Source organism: Harpia harpyja, chromosome 1 (assembly GCF_026419915.1).
Source record: "Harpia harpyja isolate bHarHar1 chromosome 1, bHarHar1 primary haplotype, whole genome shotgun sequence".
In the NCBI taxonomy this organism is placed as follows: Eukaryota; Metazoa; Chordata; class Aves; order Accipitriformes; family Accipitridae; genus Harpia; species Harpia harpyja.
This window is the reverse complement of record NC_068940.1, coordinates 69,586,560-69,606,253: the sequence shown is the minus strand read 5'-3', so window position 1 is coordinate 69,606,253 and position 19,694 is coordinate 69,586,560. Positions and strand designations below refer to the sequence as shown.

Genomic DNA, 19,694 nt, shown 5'->3' with positions numbered 1-19,694 from the left:
ACATGAGAAAAATTATCTGAATTTTACAGGTATGGAAGTATTTGACAGATATTTGACTTGCTCTGGGTGATGACATTTCATCTCCCTACATCATGGTTTTATTCACTAATCCAATCAAAATTATTTTCCCCAAAAGTATTAAGTCTTTCTAAAATCATTACACATGCATTTATGGGCACCTTGACTGGGACTAGTTCTGTGAACCATACCTAACAAATTGACTGGGAAGCTATGCATCAGCTTAGTATATCGCCTAGAGAACGGTTCAGCGGTTTGTAAAGCATCCCTTGACATTTTGATTATTCAGGGATGAATACCATAGGCACCTGGACAACATTAGAAAACTAGGTGAGATGCCCCACAGATCATTTCATTTGACAACTGTTTGTGTTCCAGGCTGATTCCAGGTGAGTAGCATGGTGCATAGTCATGCAGCTGTGCCATTATTACAGGCATCTTTTGAAGGGTTTGCCATTTCCAGGAGACTGCAGGAGACAGCTATTTTGTATTCGGTCCAAAGGCAGAGAAAGGCAGAGGGGGCATATAATGAACTATGCCATGAAGCCTTGAAAACGTTGTTCCTTTAACCTAAAAACAGCGACCATCATGCTGAAGCAGGATGATTTTTTAAAAAAAGATCCAAAGTGTGGTTCCTGAGAATACTGCATGAAAGCAGAATGAGCCTTGATTATGTCCCTGACAAGGAATTCCGCCTCTAAAAAAGGCATGGGCACTATAACTGTGGCAGAGGGGTGGCTTGCAAAGGGGTAACTTGCCCTTAGGACCTTTCCCCTGCTCCTCATTGCAAGGGCTGTTTCCCTCTGTTGCTGGTGCACTCCTATACCAGAGCTCAAATATTACATTAGGAAACAGAAGCCTGTGATATTATTACAAGAAGCCTATCTAGTTTCTAAAATTCAAAGTGCCTCTACTTAGGTCCGCGATTCTATGTCACTAATCTTTAATGAAAATGCTGTTAAAGAGAATAAGAAATGAACATAGCGGTGGAAAGGTATCTCATTTGCTGTTTGCTCCCATTCAATCCTGAATGGGAGCCTCTGCTTGTAGATACAGGAATAGAAACAGAGTTCTGCTGTCCAGAAAATTTCTTTGTGGTTCTAGTTTTATGGTAATACACTAGAGAGAAGGGAAATATTTTGCACTAAAGTTGAACAGCTTCCTCATCTCTTTTCATCTGATTCTCCACTTCTCAGTGGCCCATACCCCAGCTTTTCAAGCTACCAAATACGTAAGCCATCTATTTTCTACCTTATCCCAGGCGCAGGGAAGCATGATGTTATCCATGCAGAGCCCACACAACCCGAGCACCTGAACATGTATTTCCGTGCTACTCTCCTTGTTTTGAAAACCTTCCATATACTTCACATATAACAGCCTGCTTCCTGGGACTTCGCTTTTTGCCTGATCCTTTTATATACTCCATTTGTCAATAACACTCATTTCAAATTCAGTAAATTAATGTTCTGCATTTACATGGTATGTTATGTGAAGAAATGCTATCTCTTTACAATCTTTCAAGGTTGATCAGGATCAGTAGGTGACCTATTTTAAAGAAGTTGAGGTAATGAAACTGAAGAGGAGAATCTAAAGCCAAAAGCAAACATTACTGCCAAAAGTAGGAGCAATGAGGATTTAGGAATGATTCATGGCACAGTGCCCTAACTGTCCAGTGTAAAAAGGTATTGGTCTCTCCTACAGATTTTGGTACATCACATACAATTGGAATATTTTAACAAAAAAGACAGGTTCAAAAGATTATTTTTTTAAATAAAGCATTCCCTTAGCACTCTACCTAGCAGACATTTGAAGTATATGTTTAGTGCTTAGCAAATGAATAGTGTATCAATTCAAGGAGACTGTTCATATGCCCTAAGCTGGTCTGGAGTTGGTCTGTAAGGTAAGTAATCCTTTATACCATAGCTTTACCATTCCTGATCACTGCATTTTATCTTTTTATTAACCCTATCTGATTTCAAATGTTTTGCATTACTGTTTCCCTGAAGACGTCAGCCAGCCAGCAAGGTGCTTTCAGTGAAAATGCAGCATGCTGTGGAATCAGCTTGGGTTCTCAGTTGCTCACTGAAGTTTTGACGCTGTGCAGAGCCAGAGAACTTGGACTGCCTGGATTTCCTAGCTGTCTAATTTTTGCAGGGAATGATCCACTCTGAAACTGGTTGAGGAAAATATATCATTTTCATGTTTGGTTGTTTTTATTCCTTCTTATTTAATGGGACATTTAAACAGATTAAAATCTGTTCCCTTCCCAGCAAAAGACAGTATAAATCAATGAAAAGCACTTTCAAAAGACAGTGTATCTAAAACTTCAAAACAGATGTGTTAATTAAATCGTCCTCTCCTCATGTTACTTATTCTAAAAATAGAAAAGAACATAATGTCCGTGGTCACTGTAAAGGGTCATGGGAAGACATTTCATTCGCAATCGTATTTGGTTGAGAAATCCCAAACCAGGAAATTGTTCTTGTTTGGGTTGCTCTTTTTCATGGAATTGTGACCTTTTGTAGTTCATGTGTGTTCCAAGCATTTGAAATATTCACAAATTAGTCAAATGGTTCAAAGCCTTGCTGCTAGTTGTATTTGAATTTCTTGGTTTTTCCTTTCCTTGGATTCCACAGAGTAAAATTAGCAGTAGTTTGCCAGTGTGTGTTTCATTTCAAAGTGCCGAGAAGCTGCTGACTGTCTGCCAGTTACCCAGTTAAAAAGAATAGCTAAGAACGCCTTCCAACTTTCAGTTACCTTCTGCTGCAAATTTGCATTTAGAATCACACAAACATCAAACCATGACCGAATATGCAGAAAACAGATCTTTTATAAAAAAAAGCATTAATACGAAAAGATAGGTAAAGCACTGCTTGATTAAGATTAAAATTGGACATTGACCAGTTTTCACACAAGATAAAGTTATTGGATTCCTCTATTTGAGATCAGAAGACACTCCCAATATTTAATGTTTTAAGAATGTATGTTTCTATTGGTTTCAGCAGAGCTACACCAGTTTATACTAGATGAAGATCTAGCATTACACTTAGAAACATACACTTGAAAACTGTTAATCTTGCCATTCTGAAAGAGCTACTAGCCTAATAGTTCTGAAGCACAGTTATCAGTTTGTACTGTACGATTTTGTGGGAAAGGAGATTAGATTTTATTTCTTTCTGGTTTATTGTTGAATTTAGCCGGGGTAGAATGTGACCTATCCAGTGAGTTATTTTCAGCTGTCTTAAACACTGTAATTTTCCATGTCATAATTTGCTGATAGTTTGGATAATTGCTTGGTTTCCAAACCATCAGAATCCATTACATCAATGCAGGTATTTTTCTTGAATGGCATTGAAGAATCAATGCCCAATGACAAGCAAAGCAAGAGCATGCATTAAAAATAAAGGATTATTTCAACAAGAACTACTACTGTGGTGCTTGCTTACTGTTATGAGCAATTGCACTGATGCTAGAAGCATTTTGAGTTTTATAATGGCAACAAATTTAAGGTGGATCCAAAAGGACAGACTTTAAATGGCTGAAATGATATGAAAATGTAGGATAGTCTGAAATGTCTGGATCATCTGATCCAGAATATATCTGAGCATAACCAAGTATCTGCATTGCCTCCGTCTGAACTATCTTGGATATGCACATGTGGTCTAATCTTCATGGTCAAGGTTTTTTGAATGGTTTAGTCTACATTGCCTCCTCTGGCTTCCACTCAAATACACCTTCCTGATATTTCCCTCTTGACTCTGAATTACCCTGGGCTCATTAGTTCCTCAGTCCTGTCTGGATGAGAAAGGGTAAACAAGTAGCAATAGATAGCATGCATTTCAGCAAGTAGCAACAAACTGAGGTGGGAAGTATACAACTCCAACTACACTCCTAAGGAGTTGTCAGAGATACTCGTACACTGGAGAATGCAGCAAGCTGTAAAAGTTACAATTACAGTGACATTTCATTTTCTGAAGTTTAGTCTTATAAAAAATCCATTTAACTAGTTAGATGGATTTTTCTCAGCATATCAAAGAAGAAACACCTGCTTGTGTGAGTCCATCAGGACACTACATTTTAGTAACTTCTAGAAGCAGTTAGTTTCCTTTTCATGCTGTTTGTGAGTAAAGGTTAAATACAGCTTTCAGTAGAAAGGCTCCTGCTGGCTTGAGTTTGAGGTGGTTGCTCCTGTCCTGGATACGAAACTGTATCACAAGGGTATGATCAAGAGAATCAGGGGAGGATATCAGCTTTATTATTTTTAGTATAGTTTCCTTCTATTTCTTCTTGAGTCCTGTGGGAGTGCAAATCACTGCCTTAATGTATATGCCTACAAATGTTGCAGGTGACCATAAAACTTTCTCATCTATTTATAAACCCAATACTTGTTTCTAAGAGTACCTATTACTACATATTAAAAAGGCTGGTTTTACACCTGAATGGAGAAATATAATCACTTCTCTATTTTAAATCTTTCTGCCTTTAGCTCATCATAGGACAGTCTGCTCTTGTTAGGAAACAGAGGAATAACTGAGTCATTTTAGCAGTATCCTCTGCATAGTTCATCTTCATACAATTCACTGAAGATCAGTAGTCTCTGTTTCTCCATGGGCTTCTAAAATTCTCTACAGGAAATGATAACTGTGATAAAACAAAATCTGGAGTTTCCCCCCACCCCAGTACTGGAAAAACATTACTCTAGTGATTGTAAACGCAGAGAAGATACATCAAGATTACATTGACATCACCCAGAGCTACCATCTTCCTCAGTTGGTTCTGGTCTCTGCCATGGAAAAGCACAAAGGGCTCACTGCGTTGGAGACTTCTGAATGACCTTTCTTCATTGATAGTATTATGTTTTAAGCATCTTTGTCTCGAGGGTGCTCTCTGACCAACATATAACTCTTTAAAAGAGGAGATAAAAGTCTTCTACTTTTTGCCCCCTAATTGACCATTTCATTTCTCTCCCTCAGTTTTAACAGGAAGTTATTTTCTAGGGAAAGAGCTACTCCAGAACAATTTCCTGTATGGATACTCTTACTCTAGAACAAGAGTAATTTTTCCCAGTGTACTTTAATCCTTAGTAAATGTTACTGATTTTTCTCCAGAGGACCTTTTGTCTATAGGCAAGCCCTTACACTGAGACCAGAGGTTATCCCTTTTGCATAACAGAGAAGAAATGGATAGTGTTGTTCTTCAACACTTTTTTTCCTGCAGTCCCTAATACCATTGCATTTATACTCTGAAAATTTTGAAATGTGATATATCATTGACCTGGAAACAAGGAACGCTGATGGCTCTTCTGAACTACTAGTTAATTCCAAGATGATGTACAAACACACTGTGAAATACTGTGACATGTTTGCCATGGGGAAATGTCTAATACCTCTTCTCAGAGTAATCCAAATTTAACTCAAGTTAGAAATTAATCGGAAGATTGCTGCTTATGGTGCAATGGCTCTGTTCTGGCTCTTAAAAGTAGGTTCCACACTCTGACAGTGCATTTGCAAGAGCATTTTAAGCTTGTGATAAAATACAAACAGAAACTTGCTTATGAACTCAGTGATAAATGCTTTTGCAAAACAACCAGCAGAGCAAAATAAAGATAAGTGCACTCTTCATTGGCCTGAAGTAACAAACTTATGAAGTGTGTGGAGCATTGTCATGGTTTAACCCCAGCCAGCAACTAAGCACCACACAGCCGCTCACTCTCTTCCCCCCCACCCAGTGGGATGGGGGAGAGAACTGGAAAAAAAAAAGGTAAAACTCGTGGGTTGAGATAAGAACAGTTTAATAGAACAGAAAGGAAGAAACTAATAATGATAATAGTAATAATAAAATTACAATAATAATAAAAGGATTGGGATATACAAAACAAGTGATGCACAATGCGATTGCTCACCACCTGCCGACTGATGCCCAGTTAGCTCCTGAGCAGTGATCCCCCCCAGGCCAACTCCGCCCAGTTTATATACTGGGCATGATATTACATGGTATGGAATACCCCTTTGGCCAGTCTGGGTCAGCTGCCCTGGCTGTGTCCCCTCCCAACTTCTTGTGCCCCTCCAGCTTTCTCGCTGTCTGGGCATGAGAAGCTGAAAAATCCTTGACTTAGTCTAAAGAGGACTCAGCAACAACTGAAAACATCAGTGTGTTATCAACATTCTTCTCATACTGAATCCAAAACATAACACTATACCAGCTACTAGAAAGAAAATTAACTCTATCCCAGCTGAAACCAGGACAAACGTCTACAGGAAAATCAAAGGATGGTAAAGTGTGTGAGGCCAAAATAACCTTTTGCTATAAACTTTGCATCCATGCAGTGCCTATAACATCAGAGGTTGGGACCTCTGTGTGACATAACTTTATAAGAATTCTGATGGTTAACTCATAGCAAAATCCTGAATAGCTTTAAATGACAATGCAAGGTACAGGTTATCAATAAATTATTGATTTTTAGATTCCTCACTGTAGGCTCAGTATTCCCATGCACTGAGCACCTGAGCTTCTATCAGCAGGGAAAATAAGGGCACTTAACATCTAGAGGAGTGCTTGTGCTTGACAGTGTCAAAAAGGAGAACCACTGTTTACTAACAGAGTAATGAACTTAATTTGTGCTTTGACTTTGAAAATAAATTATATTGTCTTTTCCAGAAACAGTGTCGTCTCCCCTGTCATAGATGTCATAGACTGGAAGACTTTTCAGTACTATCACTCTGTGGGCCTGCATCGAGGTGTTTTTGATTGGAAACTAGATTTTCATTGGGAACCTGTGCCAGAGCATGAAGAGAAGGTACGACAGTCTCCCATCAGCCCTATCAGGTAACAGTCCATCAGCCAATATGCCTCTGCTCAGCTCAGCAGCAAAACTGTACAATTTGGGTCACCTTCCAGCTAACGGAAGAGAGACGTGGTTACTTGCATATGCTCAGTTCACGTTTTTTGAGGGGATAGGGTTTTGGTTTACACTGAGTTTGTTCAGCCTTTAGTAATTATTCTAACTACATTGCAGTCATACTTTCAACATGACAAGTATTTTCCACACGTTGAGACAACTAGTATACAACCTGACCAGACAAGGTGTGGAGGTTTGTAGGGAAGGAAAAAGATGGATCATGCAGAGTTAAAAGAGATGTCTAAATCATTATCTGTTTGTCTGTTCATTTGGGTGTACATGTATGTAACATTTCCTACTGTTCTGAGCATTATTTAATAATTCAGCTCTTGGGTCCATTCCCCAAGCAAATCCTAGAATTCAATTGTCCTTTCTTTTGGTTAGATAACCAATTCATTCAAGCTTATGTGGAGTAGTATTCAATCATTTTGCAATGCTATCTCTATGGAAATGGCAGGATTTTCACCCTTCACATAATTCCCTATCCAAAACTGAAGGCGTTCACTCCCAGTTTTCTACACAGGAGTCCTGTGGTAGCTGGTGCAGTGGTGGCCATGGATCGACATTACTTCCAAAACACTGGAGCTTATGATTCTGACATGACCATGTGGGGAGCAGAAAATCTGGAGCTATCTATAAGGGTAAGAACCTTAATTAAAACATCAAGCTCTGGCAACTATTGGGCTTTTAAGGAACCTGAATGAAAAGGCAAGAAGCAATTTATAAAAGCAGTTAAGTGCAGAATGTCTCAGGGTATAGAGAATATCACTTTCCTTGCAGAAATCTATCCTCATGCTCCATGATCTGTCAGGACTATACAAGAATATGCAGCTGCTGTGAGTTAGGAGCACTATGTCAAGAGAAGGAAGTTTCACTGGCTATCACTATCTGCCGGAGGACAGAGTCACTGGTTTTGGCACCTTCTGAAAGCTGCCTCTTCTTTTTTGGCATGTAACATGCACCAAAGGGAGAGTAGCTTTATTTCTTTGCCAACCTGTAGTTTTAATACCAAATTGTTTATATTAAATTGATTGCATTGATTTTTGCTGAATACAAAGAGTAACTTACATTAAAAAGCAATGAAAATTGCAGACACAAAGGGTATAGAGTGTTTAACATCCCAGACAAAAGAAGGTATGCCCCCAGGCCTCATTACTACACTGCACTCTTTGTGCACAGAAAATTATAAAAGCATATAAAAAGCCATACTGGGTCAAATCAAAGGTCTGTCTTGCCCAGTATCTTCTCTGTGTCTCTGTATCTGTGGGGAACAGTGTATGAAGAAGCACATACTAATGTTCTTCCTGTTTCCAGGAATGTGCAGATTAGGATTTTCTGAGGCAGAGTCTATAGTAAGAGAGCTTCTCCTTTTTAGATAAAGGTAATCTAAATAAGGTAATCTCCTTTTGTGCCTTCACCTGTGTTTCAGACCTGGCTCTGTGGTGGCTCTGTAGAAATTATTCCATGCTCTCGAGTGGGGCATGTCTATCGAAATCACTTTCCGCGTGCTTTCTCCTATGAAGAGGCCATCGTGAGGAACAAAATCCGAATAGCAGAGACCTGGCTGGGCTCTTTTAAAGAGAACTTCTACAAGCATGACACAGTGGCTTTCTTAATCAGCAAGGTAAAAACATCTGTAGTGTTTTTTTTCTGAGGGAAGGAGTGTGTGTTGAGGTAGGTGAGGGGGGTGGAATAGGGGTGGAGGTGTCTGTGTGCAGTCAAACATACAACATACATGGTGCTGGGGACAGTCTTTTTATGAAAGCATCCAGTGGAAGAGCTGTCAGATCAGGAAGGAAAGAGAGAACCTTGTGCCTAGGAGTTATTTGCTGAAGTTATCAGATCTCTTAGAGTATGACTTCTTCTCCAGATGACTCCTTCTTCAGCTTGCCCAACAAGCTGTGATTTATTTTTCCACCAATAGTACATGGAGGGTTGCAGTGCATCTGAAGTGAAAGCCAGTAGCACTGTGTGCTCAAAGGGCCCTCCTAGAGGAGTCGTTCTTCATTACTGAAGGTCTTCCTCATGTGATTCATGAGGATATTCAGTAATATTCATGGGCATGAGGCAAACTGTGGTGTCTCTCCTACTGGAAGGGAAGATATCTGAATGGTCTAGGGACAAAAAAGGTGATTTTTTTCCTGAACTGAGAGACATCCAGAAGCAACTGTCTGTAACTGAGAAAGTCAGATTTCAACATAGCCTCTATTTACAAGTTACTTTTTCATTAGAAGCGTCGTGCAGGCAGCAGTCCGACCTCCAGGGATTTGGATTCCCAGCAGCCTGTATGCTATAGAAAGGCTTGCAGCCAGGTGTGTGGCGTAGCCCTGGCATGCAGCCACACTTGAACCATCTGCAGGCTACACACCATCCAACAGCTACAGAACAGCCACACTTGTTTTTAAGCCACTGTATAATCCATTGCAGATCAGGATCGATCAAGGGACTGTATATCCCATGTATTACAAACCACTGGATATTTGTTTATTGGGAGTCATGCAGCTGTGGTTAATGTTGTTAATGTTGTTAATGTTAAGTTGTTAATAATGTTAAGTTGTTAATGTTGCTGCAGTTCTCGGGAATTCTCTGGCTCCAGAACCTTTTTTTGTAACAATATCCTCTCCTACAAGGCGGTGGACAAACTTGTGAGCAGTTTTGAATGAAAACATGTCGTTCATCTTCCTGTTCATTTAACAATGCCATGCTTTTAAAAGCATGAGAAAAAGATTGACTGAAAACAGTTAGGCAGAGCATGGGTAGGTGCTGTGCAAAGTTTCCCGTTCAGATTTGCTCTTGCATATCTGTTCTCCATGCCTCAGTCATTGCAGTGCTGGCTGTCATCTAAGCAAGCCAGATCCAACAGGAGCTGCATTATAGTGGAGAGAGGAAAAGGGCTGTGTGTTGGCGTGGCTTCTCTCCTCTCACCTACTCTGACCTCCTTACACTCCACCAGTGGATTTGCCTCTCCAGTCAGCCTACTATGCTAATCCTAGAGTCTGAGGCTATCACATTCCTTTTTTCATTTTATTTTCACTTATTTTAAAAGCTTCTTCCTCCTTGTCTGTGTTGTAGGTTTGAATGCCACTGGCCAGAAGTTCATCAATTGGCTCACAAGGGTTACAGCCATGTAATTGCAAGGAAGATGCTAGGCCAAGTCCTTTGAGATGGGCAGTTAGGTCTTTAAATCATTTAATAATTTCCTGAAGGCCTTTCTTGTCAACTCAGAAGCACTTTTCTGTACTAAAAACTACAGCCATCAATGACAGAGTTCACTAGCTTTAAGCACCCTGACCTTTTGCCTGAGAGTTTAGTCTAGCAAGAATACTTTTAGTACTCCTAAGTATGATGCTCCTTCAAATGATCAATTTTATGATCTCTGTGCTCAGCATACCATGACATAAAGGGCCCTTTTCTCTGTTCCTTTCTTTCACAGCCAATATTTTCAGTATGTCAGTGCAGCGGGATGTTATTCAAAAGACACCAGCAAGCCATGACATTATTGCCGCTCAGCTGCAGATCGGCCCTGCGGGGATTTCTTGCACTGAGAGGGTGAGCGGAGCCACCTATTGGCCACTGCCAAAATCTCCGTGAGCCTTGACCGCCGACATTGCCCACTGCAGAAAATAACTAGTGACCCCCGTTTAGGTTGCTTTAGAAGACTTCCCGTCTTATGGTCTGAATCGCATCCTGCACAGGATGCCCGTGGTGTGGGCGTTCATGCAGATGAGTAAGGCTCTTCCCAGCTCTCTACTGTTTCAGCCACCATCTCTTTTTCTCCTTTTCTTGTGCAGCTTGTTTATTTAATTTACAAGCACAGTTTCCTTTCAGATTGGTTTACAGGGATAATGACTTTCTTTACATTATTTACACCATTTATTCGGCTTCAAACGCAGACTGTAACTAGTATGACAGAATGAGATTTACTGCCATTGCCTTCTTCAGCCAAAGCAGAGTCTCATGAGAAACATCTCTTTTTAGGGGAGGCATTTTACTTCTCTATTTCCCTTTTCCAAGAAAACCTTTAGGGGACAGGTTTGTGTGGTGCTGAATTGCTGAACTTTGTGGTTATGCTTATTGAATCTGAGACTGATACTAAACTATGAGGTTCTCTTTAACATACTGAAACTGTTGAGCTTTGCCTGTGCAGCTTACAGTGGCTGGCAAACAGTGCCACATGGCATGATTGATCCCTGACTTTAGAAACTGATACCTCTCCCTTGATGTCCAAGGCCCTTCATTTGTCAGTGTTTTTCAGGCATGTCGCAAAGTCTTTTTTTCTTTCTTATGGATGCAGAGAAATAGCTGGTCTGAGGAAAAGTTATTTACAGGCTATGTACCAATTTTAATTTCTGACGTAGGAATCCAGACCGGTTTCCTGGAATCCAAAACTGCATTTTTGAAAAGTAGAAATGTGAAGGGGGAGAACTACTGCTGGCAAGAGAAAGAGGAGAGAGAGTCTTAAGGGTGGTGAGATATTTTTAGTATTTGGGCACTGAGAGATTTAGAAAAGTGGTTTGTGTTGTTCTGAAACTGAAGGATTAGACAGTTACCTGCTTAGAGTTTTTCAGAACCCTATTAGACATCTTGAGTGCTAAATACCCTCAAATATTCAGACTGTCAGTCCTTTGCAGTGCAGATGCCTGTGGCTGCACCAAGGATTGAAGGCACTTGTCTTTTTTCAGAACAGAGTTGCTACCAGGACAGGTAGGAGTTGATATTGTGTGTATATAATTCAAGAAAACACATAAATCATAGGAAAGGTTTTATGCCTTTACAGCCACAAAACACATTCACTTGCTAGACTTAGTAACTATCAGATAATAATGTGATAGACTATATTTTGGGCTAAATTCTGTCATCACTTACATCCTCTGATCATGGAGGACTGATAATAACTGGGTAATTTGGGCTGTTAAAAGCCAGGAAATTGAATTTTAATCAGCAGGGCAAATTCTATACTGAATGACAATTTAATGCAATCCCACTGATTTCAGTGCAACAAGTATGAAATTTGGCCCTGACTTTTTTAAATAAAAAGATGACAAAGTCTAACTTACCTTGCAGTATAATAATTTTTAGAAGAAATATTATTTTCACGGTGTATGCTACTTCTGAAACATTTACTTCCATCACAATGCCAGACTAAATGCTGTTTTAGCACAAAGTTGGAGGAAGGCTATAGCTGGTCCTCCTCCTTTGCATACTCATGAGAGATATATATCAATATCTATAACATGCAGGATAGGAGAGGTGGTAGAAATAATTCCTGTGTAGTCATTTGCACTTCTAGCACCTCTAACACAAATACACTAGTAACCTTGTTGTCCCTATGCTTTCTCCGTAAAGGCAGAGAAGCCAGACTGCGGTGAGCGTCTTCAGCTACAGAAGAGACTGGGCTGTAGAAATTTCCAATGGTTTGTGTCAAATGTGTACCCTGAACTCTCCCAACCTGAAGACACACCAAGATTCTCTGGCAAGGTAAGAGAAAACACACTATAAAGAATGATTAGTGTTTTTGCATTGTTCAAAGACCCCAGTATCGTTTCCATGTACTAAGTACTCAGTGAACATAGAGTAAGAGGCTGTTCCTGCTTTGAAACATTTATTGTCCAAAGAGACAATGCAAGGATGGGAGGAGAAAGAAAAGGACAGAGGAGACAAACAGCTGGTCCAAATTCTCACATAAACAATGAAAGCCAGCCAGGAGCTGAACCCAGATTGTCTGACTCAGTTTGGTGTCACAGCTCAGCGGATCCTAACCTTACATTCTTTAGGTGCCATTAGTAAAGGAATTGTGTTGCCTCATACAGATAGCAGCTGCAATGGCAGCAGAGATATCTCTGTGCTGACCCATGTGCATGAAGAGAAAAAAGCATTTATTCAGTCCTGCACTTCTCCCAAGGGCAGAGGTGGTAGCAATAGTGGTTCCTTGGCTGACTGTGTACAGGAGGCAATATTCTCAATGGTTTTTTTTAAACATGTAAGTTGATAATTATCATTCATTAAAATGTGAATTTATTCCAGGCAGCCTTACTGGAAGGAATTTTCCCCCAACAAGGCAACAAGGTCCACTAATTAAGTCACACTCTGCTATATGTAGCCAGATTTTACTGTGTCCTTTTACTATGTTGTCTCTTCTTTATTATCAAATTTTGCTTGAGAAGGGTGGATCACAGGAATTGTCACTTTTTTTCTTCTGGAATATTCTGGCTTTTTTTCTGACTACAGTGTCCAGTTGATGTGCAATTTTCCATTAGCATAAAAATTTTGACAGATTTCTTTTAACTATCATAACAGTTAAAACCAGAAGTGGGTATCTCTAACTTAAATAAAACTCACTGGGTAACACTGACCTTTGGTGAGACTCTGCCTTTTATATTAGATCAGTTTGCAAGATCAATATGCAAGATCTAGTCTGAAAGAAAAAAATATTGCCTGAATTATGAGCAAAAACATACATCATAAAGGGATAAGACCACAAAAAAGTTGGCTGAAATATATTTTCTTTGTATCTGATTGTGCTTTATTTCAGTATAAACCTTTACTTACAGCTTTACAATACTGGTGTTGGCTTCTGTGCAGATTACAGACCTGGAAGAGCCATTGCAGAAGGCTCTATTGAACTCTCCCCTTGCAGTGACAGTCTCACCCAGGTACTGTATACTTTAAGTATATAGGCACTGTGTTAGATCTAGGGAACCATCCAGAAGGCAGTCACTCCAACATGTAAATGGCTGGCTTGACATTAATGGAAATACTGATGTGTTCAAAATTAGGCATGTGGTAAGGCAGTGATGCCCACTCTTCTGCAGCTGTGTGTCATTTGAAAAATGGCAATGATGTTCCGTGTATCACTGAGGCCAGATACCCACACTCTGCTCCAGCAGACATCATTAAGTGCCTATTTGTTAGTATATTTGGTAGTGTTTGGAGAACTAAAAGCCTGGGAATAAAAAATATATAACGATTCTAGAATAATGGGGATGGGTTTCCTCATTAGTGCCTAAAACTGCAGTTTAGTGCCTAAACTGCAGTCAAAGGCAGGAGGGAAATTCATGTAGACAGACTCCCAAGTTGGCATTAGACTAGCAAGTTCATGCATTAAGGGAAGCCAAACCAACACAGACCGACTGCAGATATTTACTCCAAGCCCCAAGCAAGTTTTGCTGCTCACACTTAGCTCAGGGTGAGCTGCGGGCACATTTCTAACTGCAATGTGTGCAGACACTGTCAGAAACACCCTTCTGTTCAAATATTTATTAAACTAGAAAATTTTATTATAGGATGGGTTTACTTTATACATAATTACAGTCCACAAAGCCTTTTCTTAGGTAAATAGTTATGCCAGAATTAGCTAGTGTGGGGGGATTGCTTTGCAGGGTCAAGGCTGTCAGGTCTCCGTCACTCATGTCTGGGTTGCATCTTAACAAACATGTACAGGAAATTATTTTTTGAATTAGCATTTAAAAATGAATTGGGATGTCCTTCCATCGTTCAAACAAAGCCTCCCTCTTCCAGCACTTTGAATATAACAGCATGAAGGAAATCCGGCTTGGTTCTGCTCCGTTGTTTTGCTTTGATGTCAGACACGGGAAGGTTATCCCTCAAAACTGTACAAAGGAGACAGACAACAGCCACCAGCACTGGGATGTCCAGGAGGTCAGTAGTGACTCTGCCATGAGGGGAATGCAGCTGATGGTGACTGTGGGATCACTGGGGGATTGACAGGATTCGTGTGTGGGGAAGGGATGAGGTATTTGAAGGGCAAGTTTCACTCCTGCACCATTTTCACCCAGGAAATTCAGGATGCCTCTTGCCCATTTACACTGTCTGTGTGCAATAAATTTGGTTTAAAAATACAGGAATCCTACCTAAATTCATATGTCCTTGTCTTAAGTGTTTGTCTTACTAGCCTTATAGGAATAGAATCAGAATCAGTGGTTGTGAAAATAAGTGAAGGGCAAATCCTTGCCCACTTCTTTTGGATAGAGGAAGGCTCTGGGAATCCTGAACCCTCCCAAATGAGAGCCCTTTGGGAGTAGGGGAAACATTAAAATTCCTCCTGCATTGTAAGAGAAGAGCAAACTTCCTATTAGAGGAATTCAGTATTATTCAGTAGACTTCACCCAGCAGAGCAGGAACTCCTCTACAAGACTGAAAAATGTCATGTTCTAGGACAGTCTGGGAAAATAGCAGTTACTGTAGTTGTAGGGATGCTGCAATCCTCTGGTACAGTTCCCACTGTAATTCGTTTTGATTCCTAAGGGAAGCACTGGTCCTTCTGAAATTTTGTGGCCTGTAGTACTGTAGTTGATGCTGATGACAACCTGTACCCATAGGAAACAAATAGTGGTGGAAAAGAGATCTATTGAATTCCGCACCTACGACTCCTGTCAGCTTTGAAAGGAATTATGAATACTCACCATGCCCCAGACTCAAAGCTAAATGTAGTCATTATGTTTAGAGCAATACTTAAAAAATTTTGAACAACCAGTCATTACTGGTGATCTATTGTATGTAAAAAGTTTCAGAAACATGGCCTAGCTTTTACTGGAAATCCCTTATTTTTAATTTGTTCTTTCTTTTTCTCTCACCTTGTAGAATGGCATGATTGTCCATGTCCTTTCTGGCAAATGCATAGAGGCAGTGAAGAGTGAAGATGAGAAGGACTTGTTTTTGTGTGTATGCAATAAGAATGCAAATCAGGTGTGGCAATTTGAACGTTCCCATGGGCTACATCAGAGATGACTGACAGGTCTCTGTGGAGGTCAAGTCTCCAAAAGTTAACATTAATTCTGTTTGGGATTTAAGATGCATTTCCTGCATGGACAAGAAAGATGTTTGTGTTTGCTACAGCATGCAGGGAAGTTAGGAAGGTCTCTCCTTTGAAAGCCTGCTCAAATAGTTGCCGCCAGTTCCTGGTTTATTCAGCTCTAGCTAAAATTTCTATTTATTATGTGAAGCAGGTAATAAAGATACTGTGAGCATCAACAGATTCTCAACTCTGCTACTGCAGAAAACAGTTAAGTTTGCCTTTTGAAAGAAACATGGAAAATTGGCTGCCAGACAGCTTGTCTTTAGCATATTCTGTGATTTCTGAGGATACAGGAAAACAAATGTTTGTGAAACTTTTGAAACTGTAAGAGGAAGGCAGCCAAACCAGGATAAGAGTTTAGTTTTGTTTTACAGTGCACTCGACTCATATAAAACAAAGTACGTTTTTTATGCATAAAAGTAGTATATGTTTTCATGTGTAATAGCTAAAATTTTGTTTTCCAATTAGCCTGAACCAAATTTCTACCCTCTATGAAATTGCACAGAGCATAAATTAGCACTTAATTAGGTACTAACTGCTCTAATTGACTTGGAATACCAACAGTCCTCAATGTTTGGCACAGTCCTTCATCCACAGTCTAATTTGGATGGGTGAACGAGGCTGAAATACTAACCTTTTTTTGTTTTAATGAAATTTAAGGACAACTCTTTAGGAAACTTTTGTGGAATATGGAAGAAGATTGAACTAGATTAAAAAGACGTGTAACAACTTCCCTGCTTGTTTTGAAATGGAAAGTATCAGTGGCATTGATTTGCTCTTATAAAGCTGTGGGATGAGCTTATTCTTATTCCAGTGACAAAACTGCTGGCTGAAAACAGCAAATGAAGGGAAACGGCAGGTTTCAACTAGGAAGAAAACACTGGCACCTACTTCCACTTGCTTGCAGCCTGAGTTAAGTCTTTCACACTGTGAAAGTGAGTAAGTCTTTCACACTGCCAGTTTTAGCCCAAGATCTTTTAGATTCTTGCCGTTATGGGTCTCCAAGCCGATCCGCAAAAGACAGTAGCATACAAAATTTTCTAAACAAGCTTCTTCTGCAGAGCCTGCATCCCTGCTGACCTTCTGTCTTTCAAAGAAGTGAATGAGAGTTGATGTTAGGTAATGAGAATGGTCTCATACAGTATGCACTAGCAAAGCAAACTTCTATCAGTATTTTGTTAGGGCGCTTTCAATTTTGGAGTTAGAACCAATAATGATGACACTTTCCAAGAGCCTGCTAAGACAGAAGGACAAAGATTTGGGAGTCTTCCCACATCAGCACCACACCTGATTTATAGTATAAGTCAGTCATAACCATATGTATTTATTAAAGGGGAAGGGCATCATTAATGAAACTTAATTTGGTTTTGAGATTTTTTTCAAGAGACAGGAAATTGGTTTTTTTCTTGTAAAATGTACAGCACATTGTTTGAACTTTAGAGAAAGGAGGGAATAACAGAATATTCTGCTCAGAGCCTTCCAGTCACCTGCTCTTAGTAAATCATAATAAATTGGTTTCAAGCATATAAAATTGGTTACAACAGAAGACATGAACAGCATTCTGTGTTGTGTAGTCCAAAACATTTCCCTGTGGGGGTGTCTGCTTTGAGTGCTACGGATTCCACAGCAGGTTCAGGCATCACTCCAATCACCCTAATTACTACTCACTCTTTCTTTGATAGTATCAGAATTTAATACCATTTGCTGCTGTATCATTTAAAATCTCCTGTGACATTCTTGAAAATGCTTCAACTTTCAGCTGAAAGGATGGCAGCAACTTCTTTGAGAGCACCAAGTGATCCCTGATCATTGCCCAAATCTAGGGTGAGGAAAGAGAATTTCTAATTGCATAAAAGCTGAGTGAAATGCTGTTTTAATGACATGTGATTCCTTTATTTTAAATTATAAGTACACCAGATTTTTTAATTATGTACTATTTATTACATTTTGGACTCTACAGTAGGAATATAATTCCTTCAGCATTTAGCTTAATGTTAAAAAAATGTGTATACAAATATGATAATTGATCACGAGTGGGATTTATCACAAAGAAGAATGAAAATATTTTTGGTTTAGAGAGGAAATGTTTGGAATTAAACTTAAGAGATATGGACATCCTCATCTTAACACTGCTTTTTAACATAATGATAAAAACCTAGAAAATAAGGTTTGCTGTAGATATATGTACAATAGAAAAATGTTACATAATATGTCTTTCAAGAATAAAATTAAAATATATGGTTCAGTACCATTTAAAAAATAATTGTTATTGCACTTGTTTCTTTTAGTAACAGTGTAAATGTGTGTTTGGTTTCCAAGGGAACTAAACTCCAGAGCACAGGCCAGAAGGGAGCTGCAGTGTGGTCTAGGAAATCTCTGTGTGGGGACAGCCAGGGGACACAGATTGTAGGCCATACCATGGAGCATGCTTCCCTCTAATATAAATGTAACTTGTTATTACACAAAAAAAACAAAGGGAAAACATCTATCCCATTTTTCCTAGTTTCCTTCCTGTATGCCTTTTAAATGGATTGGTTGGTTGTACCAATGCTGTTTCCCCATTGTGGTCATTTACACATTGCCCTTGTGGTTAGACCCATCATCTGTACCCTTCTCCTCAAGTAGGTTTTACAGGGGGCTCAACAAAGGGTCTCTGCTAAGGGTCCTAGTGTGTTTTCCTCATTCTTGCCCATCTTTCAGACAACACAAGCAGATAGCGATGCTTTGAGCATCTCAAAACATGGAATTGCTTTTAGCTCTGTATTTAGACAGGGACAACATTTCAGGTTCCTCTAATTCCTACTGACAGGAGAGAAATGTAAGAACAAAATGTTTCAGGCAAGAACGGAGTAGCAGTTTTAACTTTGAAGGCCTCCGAAGTAGAGCCTTGGGCAAGAGCAAAGGAATTCCAGCATAACACGAGTAAACATCTTATAGTCTAACTCCACCTGTTTCTTTGAATTTGGCAACCCAGGCATAATGAATGCTTTGAGCGAAACGCACCCAGGAAGATGAGCTAAAAGGTCACATTCAAGAACAGGTCACCTTTTGGTTGACTACACTTACTAAATAGCCTGGTTTATTCCTCTTCCAGCTAACTGGAAACGGAAGAACATAAAGGCTTGAAGTAGTATTCAACTTTTAAACCTAGACCCAGTCGATGCAGTCGCTATTGGCTGAAGTTTGGGGTTTGTCCTGTTAGGTGAGGTGCCATCACTAACACAGAGAAACAGAATGGCAGCATTTTTCTCCGTGTGTTAACCTGAAGTTTGAACAGGGGGAATGTGAGAGCAACCTTTATGCTAAATCCTGTAGCACAGAAATGTTCAGGGTATCTCTCAGTCCACATGTAAGTGCCTCCAGGTCCTCCCTTAGAGACATCGATTGAGCTGTAATACTGTCTGCTTACTAAAATGCAGTAGCTTTGATTACAGATTTCCCTAGGAAGGAATGGGGCTATGCTGAGGCAACCAAGACAAGAACAGTAACAGCCTAGATTTTCCTAACAACTGGAAGGTGGCATGTGAGTGAGAGCTTTCAGATTCTGCCTTTGTATCTCATTTTATCTCCACCAGTTTGATTCAAATTATGAACGTATTGGAAGAGAGTGTTTTGCAAATATTAGTAACTTCCTGGCTCATGTTTTTAAGCTATGCAAACTGCACACTTCTCCCCTGAATAAAGTATATCAGTGCACAGTGAAATGTATTTTTATTCCTCTTCACTGTGATATGATTGGCTAATACCTCTTTCTCCTCATGCTGCAGAATAGCTGGTCTGCAAAGAACCCTGCCGGAGAGCCTCCAGTGGCAATACCTCTATTTATCTGTCACCTAATGGTCTTACAGAAATGTACAGGACGACTCTGCCTCCACTAACATCTTAGAGGGAGTTTGATTCTATAGACCTTTGCCATAATTTCTGTCAGTTTCAGTGAAAAGGTCTGAATAGGGGCTACAGAAG

At 39.8% G+C, this 19,694-nt stretch overlaps 1 protein-coding gene across 4 annotated transcripts in view; it reads left to right on the top strand.

Annotated features, from left to right (window-relative positions):
- The window catches only part of GALNT15 (polypeptide N-acetylgalactosaminyltransferase 15), a 30,387-nt gene extending 10,952 nt beyond the window's left edge, over window positions 1-19,435 (top strand). For 3 of the 4 annotated variants that reach the window (XM_052798751.1, XM_052798762.1, XM_052798777.1), the window contains 7 exons: window positions 6,676-6,843; window positions 7,440-7,557; window positions 8,346-8,540; window positions 12,263-12,394; window positions 13,468-13,569; window positions 14,435-14,575; window positions 15,518-19,435. In XM_052798751.1, the coding sequence (XP_052654711.1) occupies window positions 6,676-6,843; window positions 7,440-7,557; window positions 8,346-8,540; window positions 12,263-12,394; window positions 13,468-13,569; window positions 14,435-14,575; window positions 15,518-15,664 (1,003 nt within the window). In that variant the 3' untranslated portion in view covers window positions 15,665-19,435. Of the gene's footprint in view, window positions 1-6,675; window positions 6,844-7,439; window positions 7,558-8,345; window positions 8,541-12,262; window positions 12,395-13,448; window positions 13,570-14,434; window positions 14,576-15,517 lie in introns of all 4 variants that reach the window. The other variant, XR_008236875.1, reaches the window with a different exon arrangement.
- The last annotated feature ends 259 nt before the right edge of the window (window positions 19,436-19,694 follow it).